This window comes from Podarcis melisellensis, assembly GCF_964234715.1.
Source record: "Podarcis melisellensis genome assembly, chromosome: 7".
NCBI lineage: Eukaryota > Metazoa > Chordata > Lepidosauria > Squamata > Lacertidae > Podarcis > Podarcis melisellensis.
The window spans coordinates 60,618,880-60,637,707 of NC_138539.1; the positions used below are offsets into that span (position 1 = coordinate 60,618,880).

The following is an 18,828-nucleotide window of genomic DNA, read 5'->3' on the forward strand; positions in this document are numbered from 1 at the left end:
TCCACTCTTGCATCATTTACGTGATGGTCCTCTACCTTTCCTTAGTCTCCTAAACCAGGGCCTTATGTCAAGGAGATGAATGATGCTGCTACCTTTTATACAAACAGGGTATTAAAAGACTACAAGCATAGGTAAGTTACTAAAAAATTATTTTTGCTACATTTCTCCGGTGATATTTCAGAACCAGTTTTATCAAGCCCTAAAGAATATTGTATTATTTTGAATTTACTACAAAAATTATTTGAGAAATATGTGTTGTCTCCCAAAATCACAGATTGGATTTGGGCAGACTTAACTAGATTTGTCCATCCTGGGGGTGGGGTGGGATTTCGTTTTTGTATCTTTTTTTCTTTTTGGTAATTGTTAATATACTGGAAATCAATAAAACTATATTTATGTTAAAGAAAGATGTGTTGTGTACAATATAACCAATATTGTGTTCTAAATTTAGCAATGCAATAACTTCAGATAGAGCCACTTAAAAATGTGTATTTATTCACATCATTTCACAAAAGTCAATTCTGCTCTAAGGAGCTGTAAAAGAGCAGAACAGTGCATAACGAGCAAGCTGCTACCTAAGGCAGGCTTCCTCAACCTTGGCCCTCCAGATGTTTTGAGACTACTGTTCCCAGCATCCCTGACCACTGGTCCTGCTAGCTAGGGATCATGGGAGTTGTAGGCCAAAAACAGCTGGAGGGCCAGACCTAAGGTGTATTATAAGAATGGAGGAAGCCCTCAGAGAGATGCTTATACAGCAATGCTGTATTATTTTACTGCCCTAACTCAGCTGAAGATTTCTTAGCCTCCATGCCTTTTTTTCAATGGCTGGACACTCCTATGGTCCTAGCTACGCTGGCGGATCCCTTACATTCTAGCTATGTTACATTGGTATATTCACCCAGCACAAAAGCTGAAGGGAAAAAAAGCCAATGACAAGGAGTTGATTCAGGCACATTGATGGGGACGTGTTCCAAGCAGATGCCGCAGTCTCTGCTTTAACCCACCACTAGTAATGTTTCATGTGCTATCCAGTACAGGCCTATGAAATGAATGCAGCCACAATATGCCAGTTCCACAACTAGTGTGTTTTCCTTCCCTTGTCAGGAATATGTATGGGGAACAGGCTCGCTCAACCTGCCTCCCAAACTCTCCCTTCACCACTGTTGAAGAACTTGGGGAGGGGGACGGAGTGGTGGCTGTTGAGCTTTCCACAGCTGCATCGAGGAGATTTCTGATGGTGGACCTCCTTTTCTGCTGGAATACCTCCTTCTTTGCAGCATCTGCAATATTCTGTTGGGCCTGTGATCCCAGGGATCGAAGGGTTGCCCCCCCCAAAAAAAAGTTTAATGCATGTATTAAACAAGTATTTTCCATTATGCTACAGTGATTTGCGCCATGTTGATTGGGTGAAGTCATTCTTGAATATCTGGGCAGAACTTCAAGCATACATCAAAGAATATCACACCACTGGGCTCACATGGAGTAAAACTGTAAGTACTGCATTTATTGGAATTTCCTTCCGATGCAAGAAAAGTTGAATAACACTTATTCTCTCTTACCCTGGATTCATTGTTCCCTCTGATACTTGGAAATGGCTAATTGAGGATATTATATTACAGAAATTTACTGTGAGGAAAAAGAAGCTCCGAGTGAATGTACCATTTCTTGCCCTCTCTCTTAAATAGGTAATGTAAGACCTGATAATGCTGGCAGCTGAATTCAGGAATCTGTGTCAACCCTAAGCTCAATGATAAAGACCACATTCATGTCACACTTGTTAAAGTCAAGGGCTCTCTACATGCTGCTGTAGAATGCAGACATGTTTAATGAAATAGAAAGTTTGCATTGAAGGACAGATGACGCGATTATTGTCGCATGCAGTTTGGCCCCTCAGGCATAAGACAGTACAGTCAAATCTCGGTTGTTGAACGTAATCTGTTCTGGAAGCCTGTTCAGCTTCCGAAATGTTCGACAACCGAGGCGCGGCTTCCGATTGGTTGCACTCAAGTGGAAGCCGTGTCAGACATTCAGCTTCCGAAAAACGTCTGAAAACCGGACCATTTACCTACATTCGGGAGCCGAAAAGTTCCAAAACGGAGGCGTTCGGGAGCTGAGGTTTGACTGTAATGGCTGGCAAGGAGTAATGGCCGCGTACCTGACTTCCTGGCAGTGGAGTCACTTACTGGGAGGGGTGAAGGCAAGGGGATGTTAGTGCTGAGTAATCACACCAGTGAGAGCAGCAGATTGGCTCCACCAGTGTCCCTGCACAGCTCTGACATTGCTGCCCCCTCAGCTCTCCACCCACCCCCACGTAAGTGACTCTGCTTCCAGGTCAGGTGTGTGGCAGTTCCTGGCATAAGACATCCAGATGTAAGCAAAGTGACTGGGTGTGGTAGGTTGAAAACATTTCAAGAGTTAATTTTCAGGAACTTGGTTAGTTCTATGTGGCCTCATCCAGATCCTTTGCTTTCTTCTTGCCTTTTGCGTGGTGCCAAATTGTGGTGAGTATTTAGCATTTAGCAAGAAGCAGGTTCACCATCTAGAGCTGTAAGAAATGCCAGGTGTTTTAGTTCAGTGCAATTTACTCATCATCATAACTTGCCTTCTAAATGAAAGATGTCAAGACTTATGGCTTTTTAGACATATCAGCTCACCACTAACAGGCAAAAATTTGTAATGAAAGAACTCTTTTAGAAAATGGGAAGGAAATGTATCTCAATAATTATATTTATTTTAGTAGGGTAACACCACAATTATGAGAAAGTCAGCATGTGAAAACAGCACTATATTCTTCTCTCCTGTGCTATAGAAACTGTCATGGGTGGTAGAGTTAATCACCAGACCAAAAATTGGCTCGCTAAACTAAATAGTGTGGCTAAATGTAACCCACACTGATGTACAGACAGCATGGCAAATCCAGAACAGGTGATAAATGGCACTAATCTTTTTTTTTTTTCTTAGATGGCTTCAGACAAACAGATAAACAGCCAAAGTGGATTAGATTTTTCTATAGAGGCAGCAATCATCAGCTGTTTCACCTTGTAACTAGCATATCATTGGGCAGCAGGAATGCTGGCAGACAGGTGGTCTAAATGTTGTAGTTAGCAGGGACAACGCTAGTATACATTTACAGAAGAAACACCTTAACAAAAGATTTATGTCTCCTCGTCATAGTCCACCTGTTCCTCTAGGCTGTTACATGATATTTTGAGCTTCACAATCCTCATCTTTGTCTGTGTGTGTATGTGTGAAGAGGACAATATGGAGCTCTGTAATCATATTAAGCATGTAACTAGGATTATAAGAGTTTGTAGTGCTTGTAGCTTTTTATTAGGAGAATGAAAATTTCTCCTTTGAGACTCCCAGTAATTGGTTTCCTGGAGGGGGGTGGATTTTCAGTTCATTTATGTCATTGCTCACACCACCTGTCCCCCTCGTTCACAACTCAAATGTCTGTAGGCTGATTAGGCACACATCCACAAAATTAACTTAACTATCGTTAGCATATAAAACATAATGGTGAAATTTGACCCGTGCTTGCCAGAGTTATGTTTTAAAGTTCAAATGCTCCATTTTTGTTCAGAATGTCTTTTAAAAGATAAATGTTAATGGGAAAGAATAAGGTGTTGTTATATGTATTATTGAATAGCAGCAGCAATGTACAGTTTCCTGCTATGCGGTAGGTCTTTGATACCTTGTTTTACAGAAGGAAACTGAATCTCATAGTGAGTGTCACTCCCTTGGCTACCCAGAATTACTCCATGCCTAACCTGGGATCTGAACTTGAGCTGAAGTCCAGTTATTATCTACTGGACCACACACTGATTGGTTGAAAGGTGGATACATGAATGTAGGCACCAGGAACTTTTTTACAATTGAGTGGGGTAAACAGTAGTGGTATATGGACTCTTCTTTTTAACACCTATATCCCATTTCCAAGCTTGGTTCTTCAAATGCCACTGACTGAAGATGAAAATTAGGAGGTCAAACAACTGATGAGCTAAGAAAGTGAATGTGCATTTTACTTCAACTACCAGGGGGAGTCAATAGCAGTAGAAATATGTATGCAGCAGCCACCCCAAATTTTCTGTTTCCAGGGCAGCTGTCTTCCAGCTCTATCTGGTACACAGGCTGAGGCCCTACCTGCCCACAGACTGTCTCACCAGAGTGGTGCATGCTCTAGTTATCTCCCGCTTGAACTACTGCAATGCGCTCTACATGGGGCTACCTTTGAAGGTGACCCAGAAACTGCAACTAATCCAGAATGCAGCAGCTAGACTGGTGACTGGGAATGGCTGCCGAGACCATATAACAGTGGTCCTGAAAGACCTATACTGGCTCCCAGTATGTTTCTGAGCACAATTCAAAGTGTTGGTGCTGACCTTTAAAGCCCTAAACGGCCTCGGCCCAGTATACCTGAAGGAACGTCTCCCCCCCCCGCCTGGACACTGAAGTCCAGCGCTGAGAGCCTTCTGGTGGTTCCCTCACTGCAAGAAGTGAGGTTACAGGGAACCAGGCAGAGGGCCTTTTCAGTAGTGGCACCCGCCCTGTGGAACACCCTCCCACCAGATGTCAAGGAAATAAACAACTATCTGACTTTTAGACAACATCTGAAGGCAGCCCTGTTTAGGGAAGCTTTTAATGTTTGATGTTCTGTTGTGCTTTTAATTCTGTTGGGAGCCGCCCAGAGTGGCTGGGGAAACCCAGCCAGATGGGCAGGGTATAAATAATAAATTGTTGTTGTTGTTGTTACTATTATTATTATTTACTGCTAGATCTTGATCTCAAAGGAGTTGACAAGGATGGGCCATAGTCTGGTGGTACAGAATCTGCTTTGCATGCAGATGACCCCAGGTCCAATCCTTGGCATCTCCAGCTGCTTGGGAGAGGCCCCATTTGAAACTCAGGAGAGCCACTGCCAGTTTGTGTTGTTGGCATCCGTCCATCTCGGGAGACAAAGGAGGAGTGTGCCTTTGGGGGTGAAGTCAAACCGTTGGGCAGTTTCAGCACCTGCTGTGGCTGTAGAGTTCCGCCAGTTTGTGTATACCAGTATTTCCCAAACTCGGGTCTCCAGCTGTTTTTGAACTACAGTTCCCATCATCTCTGACCACTGGTCCTGCCAGCTAGGGAAGATGGGTGTTGTAATCCAAAAATATCTGGAGACCCAAGTTTGGGAAACAATGGTGTAGACCATACTAAATGGGCCAGTGGTCTGACTTGGCATAAGGCATCTTCCTATGTTTGTCTAAGTTCAATAAAAGCCATTGCAGGGCCTCTGATCAACATCTCCCCTGTCCCCAACACACACACTTACCTTGGCCTCCATTGTGTGGAGTCTGAAGTACCTGCCAGTGGAATGACACCAGTGTGGTTTCCTGTACCTGCCCAAAACCCAGGTGGTGTCTGTCCAAGTGTGGGCACTCACAACTCCCACTTGCCAGAGGGCAAGGTAGTCATCATTGATCAGAGTTCCTGCAGGAATATCTCTCCCCTGTGTTATGTTGATCTCCAGTGGAAGGAGATGGAAGTTGAGGAGCAAAACCCTAATCCTTAGAAAGCTTCATTTTGTATCTCCTGCAAACGTTAGGAACTTGGCCAACTTCATTCCCAGGGCAGGAGCTGGTAGCTCCCACACCCTCATCAACGCAGGATTTATTACCAATTGCAATAAGGCTAATCTAGTATCTTTTCTACATAAATATTCCTCAGAAAACTAATGATACATTTGACATTAAAATACAATGTGCTTCCCTTCAAAAGCAAGTCTTTTTTGCATGCTTTTATAATCTGTAATCCTGATTCCCTTTATGTTTTTTGGAATTACTTTCAAACAATTCCACGGTTGGCAACAAATGGATCTTAATTGCGAGTGAGATCAACCACCCACAGATACTTTGGCACAAATACTTTCGTATGTTACTTGACCAAACTATATGCTATAAGGGGCAGCAATGAGAGAGCAGCTGTTGCTAAGGAAGGCAGCTGACATAAACCTAGAAGACAGACGTCGTAACCATTTGTGCTAGTTAAATAGCTGTTTAAATGCCTTTTTATAAGGATACATTGTTATTAACATCTGCTCACACTTAATCTAAAGAATGGTTTGGAACAGCAAGCACCTGCTGGATTAAGAGAAGGGTGGACTTTTGAGAAACTGTAACACATCTTTCTTATACAAGGTCCTAAGCTGAAGTCTGTGGATTCACAGTCCTGCAGCTCCCTCATGCAGGCACTGCTCAGATAGACGAGTTTTTGTGAGGAAATGGAGGGGCTGGGACAGTTACTAAGCCCCAGCGTGGGCCACTGTGACCAAAGAGGTTACTTGGGCATAACTGCTCCCTCAGAGACAGTGCTCCTTCCAGAACCAGGAGGTAGAGAGGGAAGGCTGAGGCAGTGATAAGGTCAGCATAAAGCAAACACACTAATTTGTCTCTATTGGTGTATTTGCACTGTGCCAACCTCCCTGCTTCCTTGCCCCTACTGGTAAGCAGCAGTGATGCAACTGGCTGAAGGTGACTGAGCACTGCCACCTCACTCAGCCATCTGCTGCTGCCATTACCCCATTGCTAGGATGACGAAAAGCAGATGGGCTAGTTTTCAAAGCAGAGAAGAAAGGGCAAACCTGGATATGAAAGAGTTTTAAAGTCCCTCTTTGCCTCACCTTCCAGGTCTTCTGTTTTAGACTAGCCTCCGCAAATGGGCCCAGACTGCACATGTGGGGTGGTGGTTTGAAAGCACCCACGTCAAAGCTCCCTGTATAGAGGAAGCCCACAATTTGCACAGGCTTTACTTATGCAAGCACAACCTTATGCAGGCGGGATAAAGAAGTAAATGGAGAGCCAGGGAAACCCACCATTCTCTGCTCTCTATTTATTAATTTCTTGAGCACTCAGCAGATTCTCCTTGCGAAGCCGTGCCGGGCTCCAGAGGGTTGCGCAGAGCTGTCTGCATTCCGAAGCCTGGGGCGCGCTGAAGAGTGCGCCCCGGCTTCGCGCAGCTCTCCGCAAGCCTGGGGAGACCTGCACGGCTCCCCAGGCTTGCGGATAGCAGGCTGTTCTGGGGGCTGGGGTTGGGGGAAGCTCGGGCTTCCCCCGCGCCAGCCCCGTGCTTGTGGGGGAAATATATTTTTTTTCTTTATTCCCCCCCCCCAAAAAAAACTAGGTGCGTCCTATAGGGCAGTGCGTCCTATGGAGCGAAAAATATGGTACTTTTAAATAAGAATGCGTAGGGTTGTACCTAACTTTTTGTATTTTAACATTACATTACATCTTGACAGTCCTTGGGATGGTATAATAAGTGACCACTATTATCAGGTTGATTTTTTTTACTACTAATCTTTATTTCCATATTATTTGGTGTAAGTTCACATATCCTTCATGGTTTAGCTGAAAGTGCATGTCCTGGAACAAGCCTTGGAAGATAAATAGAAAATTCCATATCAGAGTTGTTAATTGTAAAGACGACTAATCAGTTTAGGAATATGAATAATACAATTTGCTTCCCTGGAATATTTTTTTTTATTCTTTTATGTATTGTATATTATTTTATGTAATACAGGTTGTAGCTTGTCTTTATGTTTATTTTTTCCTGAAACTATTTTGTGATGGCCAATGGTCGTAAGCAACAAAGGAGACAGAATTCCAAAATTGCATAAATCTAAACAGTTTATTTTTTTTACAGGCATCCAAACCTATTATTTGTTTTCTAACTGTGACCACCTTGAACCTTTCATATAGTCACTGTATTCTAGGTTGTTGTTGTTTGTTAATCATGCATTCCACAATGAAATTATGGGATCGGTGCATATTCCATCGTACCAAAAGTATAGTGCAGAAGAGTTTCTCGTGATTTGTGACACCATTTGTTTATATAGTTCCAGACGCCTTTTTAAAATTTTCCTTATAGGGTCCAATTGCTTCAGCAGCATCTGGGCTGTCTACTCTAGCAAGCAACCAGGGTCCTCCTCCACCTCCACCTCCTCCTCCTCCACCACCACCAGGACCCCCTCCTGTCTTTGATACAGAAAATGCAAAAGATGATGCAACTGCAACCCGCTCAGCCTTATTTGCCCAGCTGAACCAGGGAGAAACAATTACCAAAGGTGCCAAGAAAATAATACATTTGCAATTTGATAGTCCTTATCTTTTTGTTCCTTCAAGAAACAAAACACCAAGCAAGCTTTCATTAACTGCCATGCGTCTTTCCCTAGGGCATAGAGCCACTGGTCAAGGAAGCGCAAAATGACATCCTGATTGCTTTCAGGACCCTGTGTACACAAAAGTACATCATTTAGAAACCTGATGCCACTCTTGTAACATTAATTTGCTGTCAGTTGATTCCGGAGTCTCTTTTGATGTTGCACGCCTTCGCATTTTGAGAAACGTTAAGCGTTGTGCTCTTAATCAGACATAAAGCTCTCGGTTGGCAGAGCGTGAGGATCTCCATTTCAGGGTCGTGGGTTCGAGCCCCACATTGGGCAAAAGCAGTGGCGTAGCATGGGGGGCCGGCCGCACCGGGCGCAACATCTGGGGGTTAGGGTTAGGGGGCGCAAATCCACGGGTTAGGGGCCGCAAATCCACGGGTTAGGGGGTGCAAATTACTTGCCTTGCCCCGGGTGCCGACAACCCACGCTACGCCACTGGGCAAAAGTTTCCTGCATTGTGGGTGGCTGGGCTATATGACTTGTGGTCCCTTCCAGCTCTTTGACTCCATTATACTCTATAAATAGAATCAGGAATAACGCTTTTCTGCAGGCAAAGTTGCATTAAAATACAAGTGCCTGCTGATTTATCGAACACAACACAATAGCAAAAGTTGGGCCACCATATCAACCAATCCGATGAAGGCGATGCTTTTAGGTGTACAAAGCTGCTATTTTTGTACAGCTGCTTGTGGTTTTCTTAGGGCTTCGCCATGTCTCTGATGACCTGAAGACTCATAAGAATCCCAGTCTTCGGGCTCAGGGGACACCGATTCGATCTCCTACAAAAAGCCATGCACCAAATCCGACTACTCCCAAGCCTCCCCAGCAGAGCCACTGTCCTGTGTTGGAACTGGAAGGAAAGAAATGGAGAGTGGTAAGTTCAGCTCACCTATAAATGACCTTTACTAGAGTAAACTGACTTGGTTTACTGAACTTTCTCTGGAGTAAACAGTGTGCAAAAGGTGTACAGTCGTACCTCAGAAGTCGAACGGAATCCGTTCCGGAAGTCCATTCGACTTCCAAAACATTTGGAAACCAAAGCATGGCTTCTGATTGGCTACACAAAGCTCCTGCAGCCAATCAGAAGCTGTGGAAGCCCCGTCGGATGTTCGGGTTCCAAAGAAGGTTCGCAAACCGAAACACTCACTCCCGGGTTTGCAGCATTCGGGAGCCAAAACATCCGAGTACCAAGGTGTTCGGGATTCAAGGTACGACTGTAGTAACATACTGTATAAAACAGCACATTCAAACATCTCAATGTTTCCCTTTAAGTAAATGCCATTAGATGTTGGTGTAACTGTGCTCTGCATGAAATAGCATACTGCCATATTTCCACAAAAGTAAGTAAATTGCAAGGAGGTGGAGCCCTACTTAAGAACATGACTTGGAATGATATGCACCAATGATGCTGAAAATAATTATGCAGTCTTTGGGAAGAATCCTCAGAATTGCTTATTTGCAAATATTGTTAGAAAGTTGGGTATGATATTAACAAATTTGCAGAACAAATATTGCTTCCAATCTAAAAGTCAAACAAAGGCTGCACTTTCAGTGCCGTTCCCTGGATGACGCGCATGTTTGACGTCTTATCACTGCAAGTAGTTTTTTCTTTAAAAATGTGCTTATTTAAATTTCACCCAAAATGTTTGGAAACTTCACCCAAAATTGGATTAATTTCATTTGTTAAAATCTCGAATAATTAAACTTTGAAATCATTTTAGATAACTTCGTCTAGCCCAAAGAAATACACAAATTACTGATACCATGTATTCATGTGTTGATTCTCAAAACACTCCTGTGGGTCTTGCAGCTTGGTGGAAAAGCAGGTGATACACCAAAATAAGGTAGCTGCAGGTTAGATTCTCACCCACTTTTTGTGAGATAATAGTGATTGGGAGAAAAGTGCAAATGCTACTATCTCTTAAAGCTAATCTGTGGTTTGTTCCTTCTTTTCTTTCTTTTTAATGCAGGAATACCAAGACGACAAGAATGACCTTTTAATTTCTGACACTGAACTCAAACAAGTAGCTTACATTTTCAAGTGCAACAAATCTACATTACAGATGAAAGGGAAAATTAATTCCATTACAGTTGGTATGTGTGCTTATTTCTAGAGTGAAGACTAAGGCTGTAATCCTATGTACATATACCTGGAATAAACCCTGTTGAATATAGTGAGACTTACTTGGGGCGGGGGGGGGGGGGAGGAAATATGCATAGGATTGTAATGAACGTCCTGCAAAGCTTTTATAGGTGATACCACTTTAGGACACAATTGTTACTCGTTTTGAAACCTGTGGGGATAAGAATGTGAATAAAATTAGCTAGATTCTCTGAGTTGATTCCAATGTTTGCAATACTCATCCATTAAAATTAATGGACATGATTAACATAACAAAAAAAATTCCTTCCAGTAGCACCTTAAAGACCAACTAAGTTAGTTCTTGGTATGAGCTTTCGTGTGCATGCACACTTCTTCAGATACACAGATACACAGTGTGTATCTGAAGAAGTGTGCATGCACACGAAAGCTCATACCAAGAACTAACTTAGTTGGTCTTTAAGGTGCTACTGGAAGGAATTTTTTTTGTTTTGACTATGGCAGACCAACACGGCTACCTATCTGTAACTATGATTAACATAAGTCTGTTCATTTCAGTGGATCTACTCTGTGTAAATCTTAATTAGCTATAACCAGCAAACACTTGCAAGTTGTAGCAGTTAATGTCTTTCTCATATGTTCAACAACAGATAGCACTGAATACATTTTGTGACCTTTTTATTTCTCCCCTTTTTTCCAGACAATTGCAAAAAGTTTGGCCTTGTGTTTGACAACGTTGTGGGTATTGTTGAAGTGATCAATTCCAAGGATATTCAGATACAGGTAAACATCCATTCATAACACTAATACGGGGAACAAGAAAGATAGACTCTCCTACTCCACCTGCTGAGGTTCCACTGATCATCAGCTTCCACCAACAGCTCCTCTTTGTATTTTTAAAAAACATGCATGTTAGATGCAAAGATGCATTTAACACCATGTCTAGTTGGGCCTTTAAGTTATATCTCACTGTTGCTTTCATGCTCTACTTGTGAGCTTCAGCAACATTTACACTATATTTATAATATGGTGTGACTATTAATTCTTTCCATTTTATATATGCACCTACAAATGTGCTCTTTGTGACCTCAGGCAACCTTTGCTCTTTTATAGAGAAAGAAGGAGGGAGGGGAGAAATATCACCAGGCATTGCTCTTGACAAGCAGTGACTCAGCCCATCAATCTGTGGTGTCCTTTACATCTGTTAAACTTTCAGAGCTGGCTAATAGCCATCTGCTTAGTTCCCTGTACCCGCCTTCAAAGAAACATGCTTATTCTATGGAATATCCTGCATAGGGAGGTCCTCTGATCCACTTTCTCCTCTCCTTTAGGGGGCATGCAAAGGTCATTCTGTGCACAGGTGAGATGGAGAGGAGATAGGTTGTTGATGGATGACAATATTTTACAATCTAGGTATCTGAAGAACTGCCTGCAAACCTCCTTGATTGTTTAGGTTTTCCTCAGATGGATCTTGCTCCCCTTAGCTGACTGCCTGGCACCTATTCTGATGATATTTTCAATGCCGGGGGGGGGAATTGCCAGAGAGCTGCATGTCACCTGATTCTGCTTCAATGGAAGGCCTGTTGAAATTAAAGTGGGTAACATGAGAGCAATGCTTGACAATTTTTTAATGCAACCATTCAGTTGTTTATAACACGGTGGCAACGGACTATGGGGGCTGACTTGTGTATTGAATTACCATTGAAATTTTGCTGGTTTTAATTAAGCTCTGCCTGGCCTGGTGGAAAAAAACCCCAAAACACTTCTCTGTTGTGTTAACATCTTTTTCTTTACTATTTTGATTTGTTATAAAGTCCTTTGATTGTTCTGCAGGTAATAGGGAAAGTGCCAACCATTTCAATTAACAAGACTGAAGGCTGTCATATATACCTCAGTGAGGAATCATTAGATTGTGAGATTGTGAGTGCTAAGTCATCTGAAATGAACATCCTTATCCCAAAGGATGGTGATTATGTAAGTGTAATATTTTAAAACTTTCTGATACAAATTTCTGAAATACACACTGAATTGTATACTGACAGCAAGTTGCTTTGAAGAAAACAGTTTTTTGGATTAAAGTAAATTGTTTCTGGAATATATACAGTATAATTAATATATACTCATTCTCTTTTTGTTCTGGTGTGGTGTTCTGTATATAATATTAAGGTTTAGACTTATTATAAGTTATTGTGAAGTTTAAGTTAAGTCTGCTGCATCTGGATTTCTTTTGGACAGCACCAATCCTGAATGTATTGGATTTGTGACCATTATGCTCATTTGCCTTCAGCAGCAGTAAAGCTCTGCTGGATGAAATATTAATTGCCCTTGGTCTATTTTTGGGGAATCCTGCAACATGTTTAAGTTTTAACTCTGCTAACTATACATTGGAGTCTGCTCTGGATCAATATTGAGTAGAATTTCAGTGACAGCATTTTCTTACTTTTTGGCATTTATGCTATCCTAACCTTACGTTCTAACCCTACACATAAGAGATTGAGATGGTTGTCATCAAATTACATCAAGAGGAGAAATCACAAATCTGCTAGTGCAACAAAAAATGAAAAAATGCCACACTTGTTTTTCCCCCTGAATGTAATCAAGAAGGTCCTTTATAGCGTGACTGACTTATAAAAGCCTCCTCAGTCATGTGCCACTAACAGTGAGGGCATCAGTTTTCATAACAGCCACTTGTTTGACCAACTGACATTGTCAATCTTGTGTCCATATAGAAAGAATTTCCTGTTCCTGAACAGTTCAAGACGTCGTGGGATGGATCCAAGTTGGTCACTGATCCTACAGAGATTGTGGGTTAACTTCCTAGGGCCGGACAGAAACCAATGACCACAATCTCCAAAGAAATTCATCTTAAAACAGCAGCATGAAGAAGTAGCACTGGTTTGTAATGAGTGATAAGCCTTCCAGCAGCTACTTTGTGTTCTGGAAACCATACGCTGTATTACATAGTCTTTTTCCTCCACTGACACTATCTCTGTGGAGGAAAAAGGTATACTGATGTACACAACTATGTTTGAGGGAGGCATGAATGTTCATTTTGCCATGACACACTTTGAAACCACTGCACAGCCCCTGTTCACTTTTTGTAGGCATCCTGATATTCTCAACATGTCCACAATTTGCAAATAGGTCATACACAATGTCATGTGAATGTATAAATATTTTTTAAATTAACTATTCAGGTTACTGGCTATTTCACTGCATACAGGAAGCCAAATGTCTGCATGATACACTTTTGTCATGTTTCAGTGCATTCCTTTTTTAATGTTTTGACCGATTTAAAAAAACCGTAGGAGGTTAAGATGTTCATTTTAGATTTCAGTTCATTCATGTATCACCTAATAAACCTGGAGCCCAAAAAGTCTGTAGTTCTTATATGTCTTTGTGCTTCTGAAAGTTGAAATGGCAGAACTCTCAGCAATATAGCTGCTAATGGAAAAGAAAAGCTAGATTTTTTTCAATTTCTTATTTCCCTTGACTATCTATTTTTAACAAGGAGAGTTTGCTGTTATCTTTGTTTCTATTCAATTTTGTTGACGTTAGCTCAGAGATAATTTATAGAAAAAGTTATTTTAAACGTAAGTAAATCTGCATTCTACTGAGTCCCCCCCCCTCTTCTCCCCTGTCCATTATAACATTTCCTTGTTTGTGGGCTTTACTGTTTACTTGGGTCAAACAGTATTTAACAACCTAATCTGAAAAAAAAAATGATAACATAAAGGGTCTTAGCTGAATGTTAAGCATCGTTTCTCCTGGATCTCACAAATGCTAATTATTCCTATGTCTGGAAGGAACGAGAAGACAATATAATGCAGTGTCTTCTGGGGTAAGGCCAAAGCTTACGACTTGCCACCCTACCAAACATTAATGAAGACATGGTAAAAAGTTATATAATGGTATCAGACTTAAGTCACAATCTGAGACAGACCCACTGAAATCAATATACTTGCTATTACATTGTAATGTTAGTGCACTGAGTTCAGTAGGTGCACTCTGTTAGATACTGCCCTGTTTTCCATTCAAGGAATAGGGTTTTGCTTCAGAAATGCTAAGAGCTATTCCACACTTGGATGTTCTATGTCTCTTGCCGTTTTGTATGTAGTAGCCTCCTCTGCCTGCATACATCCACTCTATCATTGTGAAGGCTGTGTTGCTTAATAGCACCAATTTTATTATACATCCTGGCCGCCATCTGAGAGAGTGCCAGCTTTTGCAATAAAACACACTTCCAGACCACTGTCTGGAGATTAGAGTGGCTCCTAATAATACAGAAGTTGGTTATCCTAGTTATATATCTTATTTTGTGTATTGGGCAAGGGTGTATTTCTGCTTCGATTTCCATTTGTAAGGTATGCATGCATTTATTCGAAAATGTACGTTAAGAAAAGCCATAGACTATTTCTGAATAAATTTTGAACTCAGACTAAAAGGATTGTATTTTGGGAGATGGGCTTGACTTACACGGTCCATATTTTTAATTTGTAACACTAATGTGATGTGCAGTACATGTTGTATGATTTCGATACATTTTGATTTTGATTACTTATACTACTTTGTAACAGTGAAATAATGGTAATATGCTTGCAAAGCTAGATCAGGATATAAATCGTGCCTACTGCACCTTACAAAATATGTAACTCCTTCATTTTTAAATTATATTTGACTGTAGTACTGTATAGATACTACAACAAATAGTACTCACAGAATAAGATTTTGCTATCTGATGTTTGATCTGTATGTATAATGTTGTTGTGGGTTTAGTACATGTCATTTTTCAATAGTAAACCTGACATGACTAAAAATAAAATGGTAACTTGTTTAAATATAATGCATTGTAGAGGTTTGTTTGTTTTTTTAAAAAATGGCCTTTCATGTTCAAAACGTAAGGGAGATTTGCGTATATAATAAGATGCATTTAACTCACAAGCACTTACATCTGAAACTGAAAAAGAAATCAGTCTTCTTGACAACAGATGAGCTGCACTGGGGTGAGTGTCCCAATGTTGCAAAGCCACAACTGACAAGATACTAAGCAGAGTATGAGCCGATAGTAAGCAAACGGAAAGGCTGAGAGGAAGAAAGAATCTGCCCTTGCCCATCTGATTATTTAGTGATTTATTTACTTCTATGTTGCCAATGTATGTGGCACAAAGCACCATACTACAAACCCCAGTTCCCCACCAAAGGAGCTTACCAATAGGAATTTTGGCAGATCAGGATGTACAAGAGGGTAAGGAAGGGAAAAGGAAGTTAAAAGATACATGTATCCAACGCATCTTCAAATTTGCTCAAATTACATAATGAATGGTGAGCACGTGATTTAAGCGGATTTAAGTTGAGCCGATGCAGAATTGAGAACCTTGAGGACACACGCACTACCCAGGGAAACATGAGACTACATGTTACGTTTTAATCAGAGGCAATTGACATTTGTATACTGGTTATAACATTTTGCATCCAAATTCTAGTCAGACATAGTGCTGCAGCAGTGAGTTAAATGGGACTTTATAAGCTGAGAGTTAATTGCACAACGAAGAGCTTGATTTGTAAACATGCTGGGTAAAATACTCAGCAAAGTAGAGTATTGATTTGTATTGTGTAACTGGTACTGCGACCAACTCTCAAGTACTGTACTGAACATAAGTCCATCACAATGTCAAAGCTGAAAATTGCATTGTAGGTACTGTCAAACCACAGGACACCTATAAAAAGCTACGGGTGAAGGACCCCTGGATGGTTAAGTCCAGTCAAAGGCAACTGTGGGGTGCAGTGCTCATCTTGCTTTCAGGTTGAGGGAGCCAGCGTTTGTCCACAGACAGCTTTCCGGGTCATGTGGCCAGCATGACTAAACTGCTTCTGACGCAATGGAACACTGTGACAGAAGCCAGAGCGCACGGAAAACCATTTACCTTCCTGTCGCAGCAGTAGCTACTTATCTACTTGCACTGGTGTGCTTTCGAACTGCTAGGTTGGCAAGAGCTGGGACAGAGCAACGGGACCTCACCTGTTGCAGGGATTCAAACCGCTGACCTTCCAACTGGAAAGCCCAAGAGCAGGGGTCAGCAACCTAAGGCCCATGGGCCGGAAGCAGGCCACGGAGGTCATGGCCCACGAGCTGCCCCTGAATCGAGTTGGCGCAGCGCGGTGCAGAGACTCGCTTCCACAGCGCTGAACATCACATCTGCACATGTGCAGATGCAGAAAATCGCATCTGCGCAGACACAGACGCTGAAAATTGCGAACCGGCGCACGCATGTGCACACACAATCTGGCCCACAGAGGGATCCCCGCGGGAACGATCCGGCCCAGGCAAGATAAACCTTGCTGACTCCTGCCCAAGAAGCTCAGTGGCTTTCACCACCTTCAGCAAATACTCAATAAGAAAAGGCTTTAAAGAACATATGCTTGGGGAAATTATGTGTTTAAATATGAATCAATTTGTGTTCTCACTTTGCAATTAAAAGCAGAATCTACAAATATGACTGTGAAAATAAAGCAAAAAAGCAAATACAGTATACCTGACTTTTACTTATCAACCTTTGTTGAGATACTGACTCTGCATAGCCACCAGGTGGCAGAATAAGCACTAGAATGTAAACGATTTCCAAAAACTCCTCAGAAAAAATGGGAAGAGCTACAGTTTTGAAAATATGTTTGTTGAATTAAAAAAGAACAAATGATACTGTTAATTTTATCTTGAAGTGGGCTGTGACATTTATATTTTTAAAACCTGAAATTATTTTAGAATTCTAAGGGCAACCATTCAAATATAGGCAGAGAGAGGGAAAACAATCACTCAGGTCTCATGTCTAATTATTCGAATATATGTGAATACTCACAATCAAGTTAGAGTTAAGCACAAAGGAGTACATATGAATAAGGAATAAAAAAGTTGCTGATCCTATAAGAGAATGGCAGGTTGCTGCTGTTCATTTCTAGTATGCAGGTTACACTGGTGTGCAATTGAATTAAAATAATATATCTGTCATAATGTTATGTTGCAGTCACCTTTGACTGGACTTAACCGTCCAGGGGTCCTTTACCTTACTTTTACCTGCTGCAGTGGCAATATACTGTTCTAGCAAACTTTCTTGTTCAGTGTTTGCATATTTATTAATCCCACTGAAAATTCAGCCAGAGGTATTCCCAATTGCACATAGGACTGCAGCTAAGTTCTAAGACTGCAAATATGCACATTTACTTGGGAGTAAGCCTCACTGAACTCAGAGTAAATACTGATAGGACTAGGCAGTAAGACTTCTAAGCTCAACCCAAACTACAGTTTGAACTCAAACCTAAACATGTTGACTTAAAAAAGGAATATCCACCCATACTCGTGGAGGATAAGGCTGGTAGTCACAATGGTTGTATATTACTTCTAGTACCAGAGGTAGTTTGCCTCTGAGTAAGAGCTGCTGGGGATCAGGAATGGCAGGAAAGGACTTCCGGGTTGACGTGATCGGTGTAATGGCGGATTCCCTCCGAGCTCCGGAGGGAATCGGCTCCACTGAGGACGGGTCTTGCCGCGCCGGCGACGCGGGGACCCTCAGAAACCGCAGGTCTGATACCTGCGGACTTGGTGACTCAGCGGGCACCTTAAGCGCCCCCCCGACAGTCGAAGAGCCTTTTTAAAGGCTGCGGAGAAGGTACGGGGGGTGGCGTGGTGCTGAGAGTAAACCGCTATCTCAGTGGAGTGAAGCCGCAAGCCATTCACCGGAGAACGTCAACTTTCTACCTGAAATTTGGACTGGAAACAAACACCCCCGTGAGTAGAAGGAAATTTGGACTTTAAAAAATCTTTTTTAATTGGGCGATCGGGGGGGATGTGCTAAAGGGAAGTCCGCACCCCCCCCTTCATACAGGCAATTGGAAGCAAGGAGCAAAAACCTAAGATCGGAAAAAAAGATCTTGTGTCTATTGAGACTGATAAGAGATTCCATTAATTTTTGAGAATAAGCTTTTATCTTTTTAAGTTGTGCTGGAGGGAAGAGGCGAATTTTGGAAACTTTTGTGACCACCCCCCCCTGGACCTGGGAGCGTCCTGCATCAACCTAGCCTGAAGGAATTGGAGTTTGACAGCTGTCAACTGAGCTGTCAGACAGCTGAATAAAGGATAAAATTGTATCTCTTTGGTTTAAAGGTGTTACATATAAGTAGATGTGACTTGAAACAAAGTAAATAAACAACAGGTAAAAGGATTGTTGGCGTAGAACTTTGAACAATGGCAACCCCCCTAGGGGAAACTAGTGACATTACAATGGCTGCAGAAGGAAAATTATTAGCAGAAATAGAGAGAGCTTTCTTTCTCGTGGGAATCTTGCAAGAGCAGACCATGGAAATGGATAAACAACTTTCGTCCTTGAGTTCTAAAATAAGCAATCCTGTTGAAGGAACTAAAGACTTGTTTTTGAAAGTCCCCGCAGTCGAACCAGAAAGGATATCCTTGGAGTTGGTGGAAAAGGAAGTCGGAGGAGGGAAAGTGTGGACAAAAAATCTTGAACAGAAATCT

General features: G+C 41.8%; 1 protein-coding gene and 1 long non-coding RNA gene across 3 annotated transcripts in view; one reads left to right on the top strand and one right to left on the bottom strand.

The window, feature by feature from the left end:
* CAP2 (cyclase associated actin cytoskeleton regulatory protein 2) overlaps positions 1-15,147 on the top strand; it is a 39,111-nt gene extending 23,964 nt beyond the window's left edge. For both annotated transcript variants that reach the window (XM_081918473.1, XM_081918474.1), the window contains 8 exons: positions 46-131; positions 1,385-1,490; positions 7,906-8,101; positions 8,905-9,077; positions 10,174-10,297; positions 11,005-11,087; positions 12,138-12,278; positions 13,034-15,147. In XM_081918473.1, the coding sequence (XP_081774599.1) occupies positions 46-131; positions 1,385-1,490; positions 7,906-8,101; positions 8,905-9,077; positions 10,174-10,297; positions 11,005-11,087; positions 12,138-12,278; positions 13,034-13,117 (993 nt within the window). In that variant the 3' untranslated portion in view covers positions 13,118-15,147. The remainder of the gene's footprint in view (positions 1-45; positions 132-1,384; positions 1,491-7,905; positions 8,102-8,904; positions 9,078-10,173; positions 10,298-11,004; positions 11,088-12,137; positions 12,279-13,033) is intronic.
* A 1,577-nt stretch (positions 15,148-16,724) lies between these two features.
* Positions 16,725-17,751, bottom strand: LOC309374354. Its single transcript, XR_014170548.1, has 2 exons — positions 17,615-17,751; positions 16,725-17,392 (listed from the first exon to the last, which is right to left on the bottom strand). It is a non-coding gene; the product is annotated as an uncharacterized lncRNA (long non-coding RNA).
* Between the last annotated feature and the right edge of the window lie 1,077 nt (positions 17,752-18,828).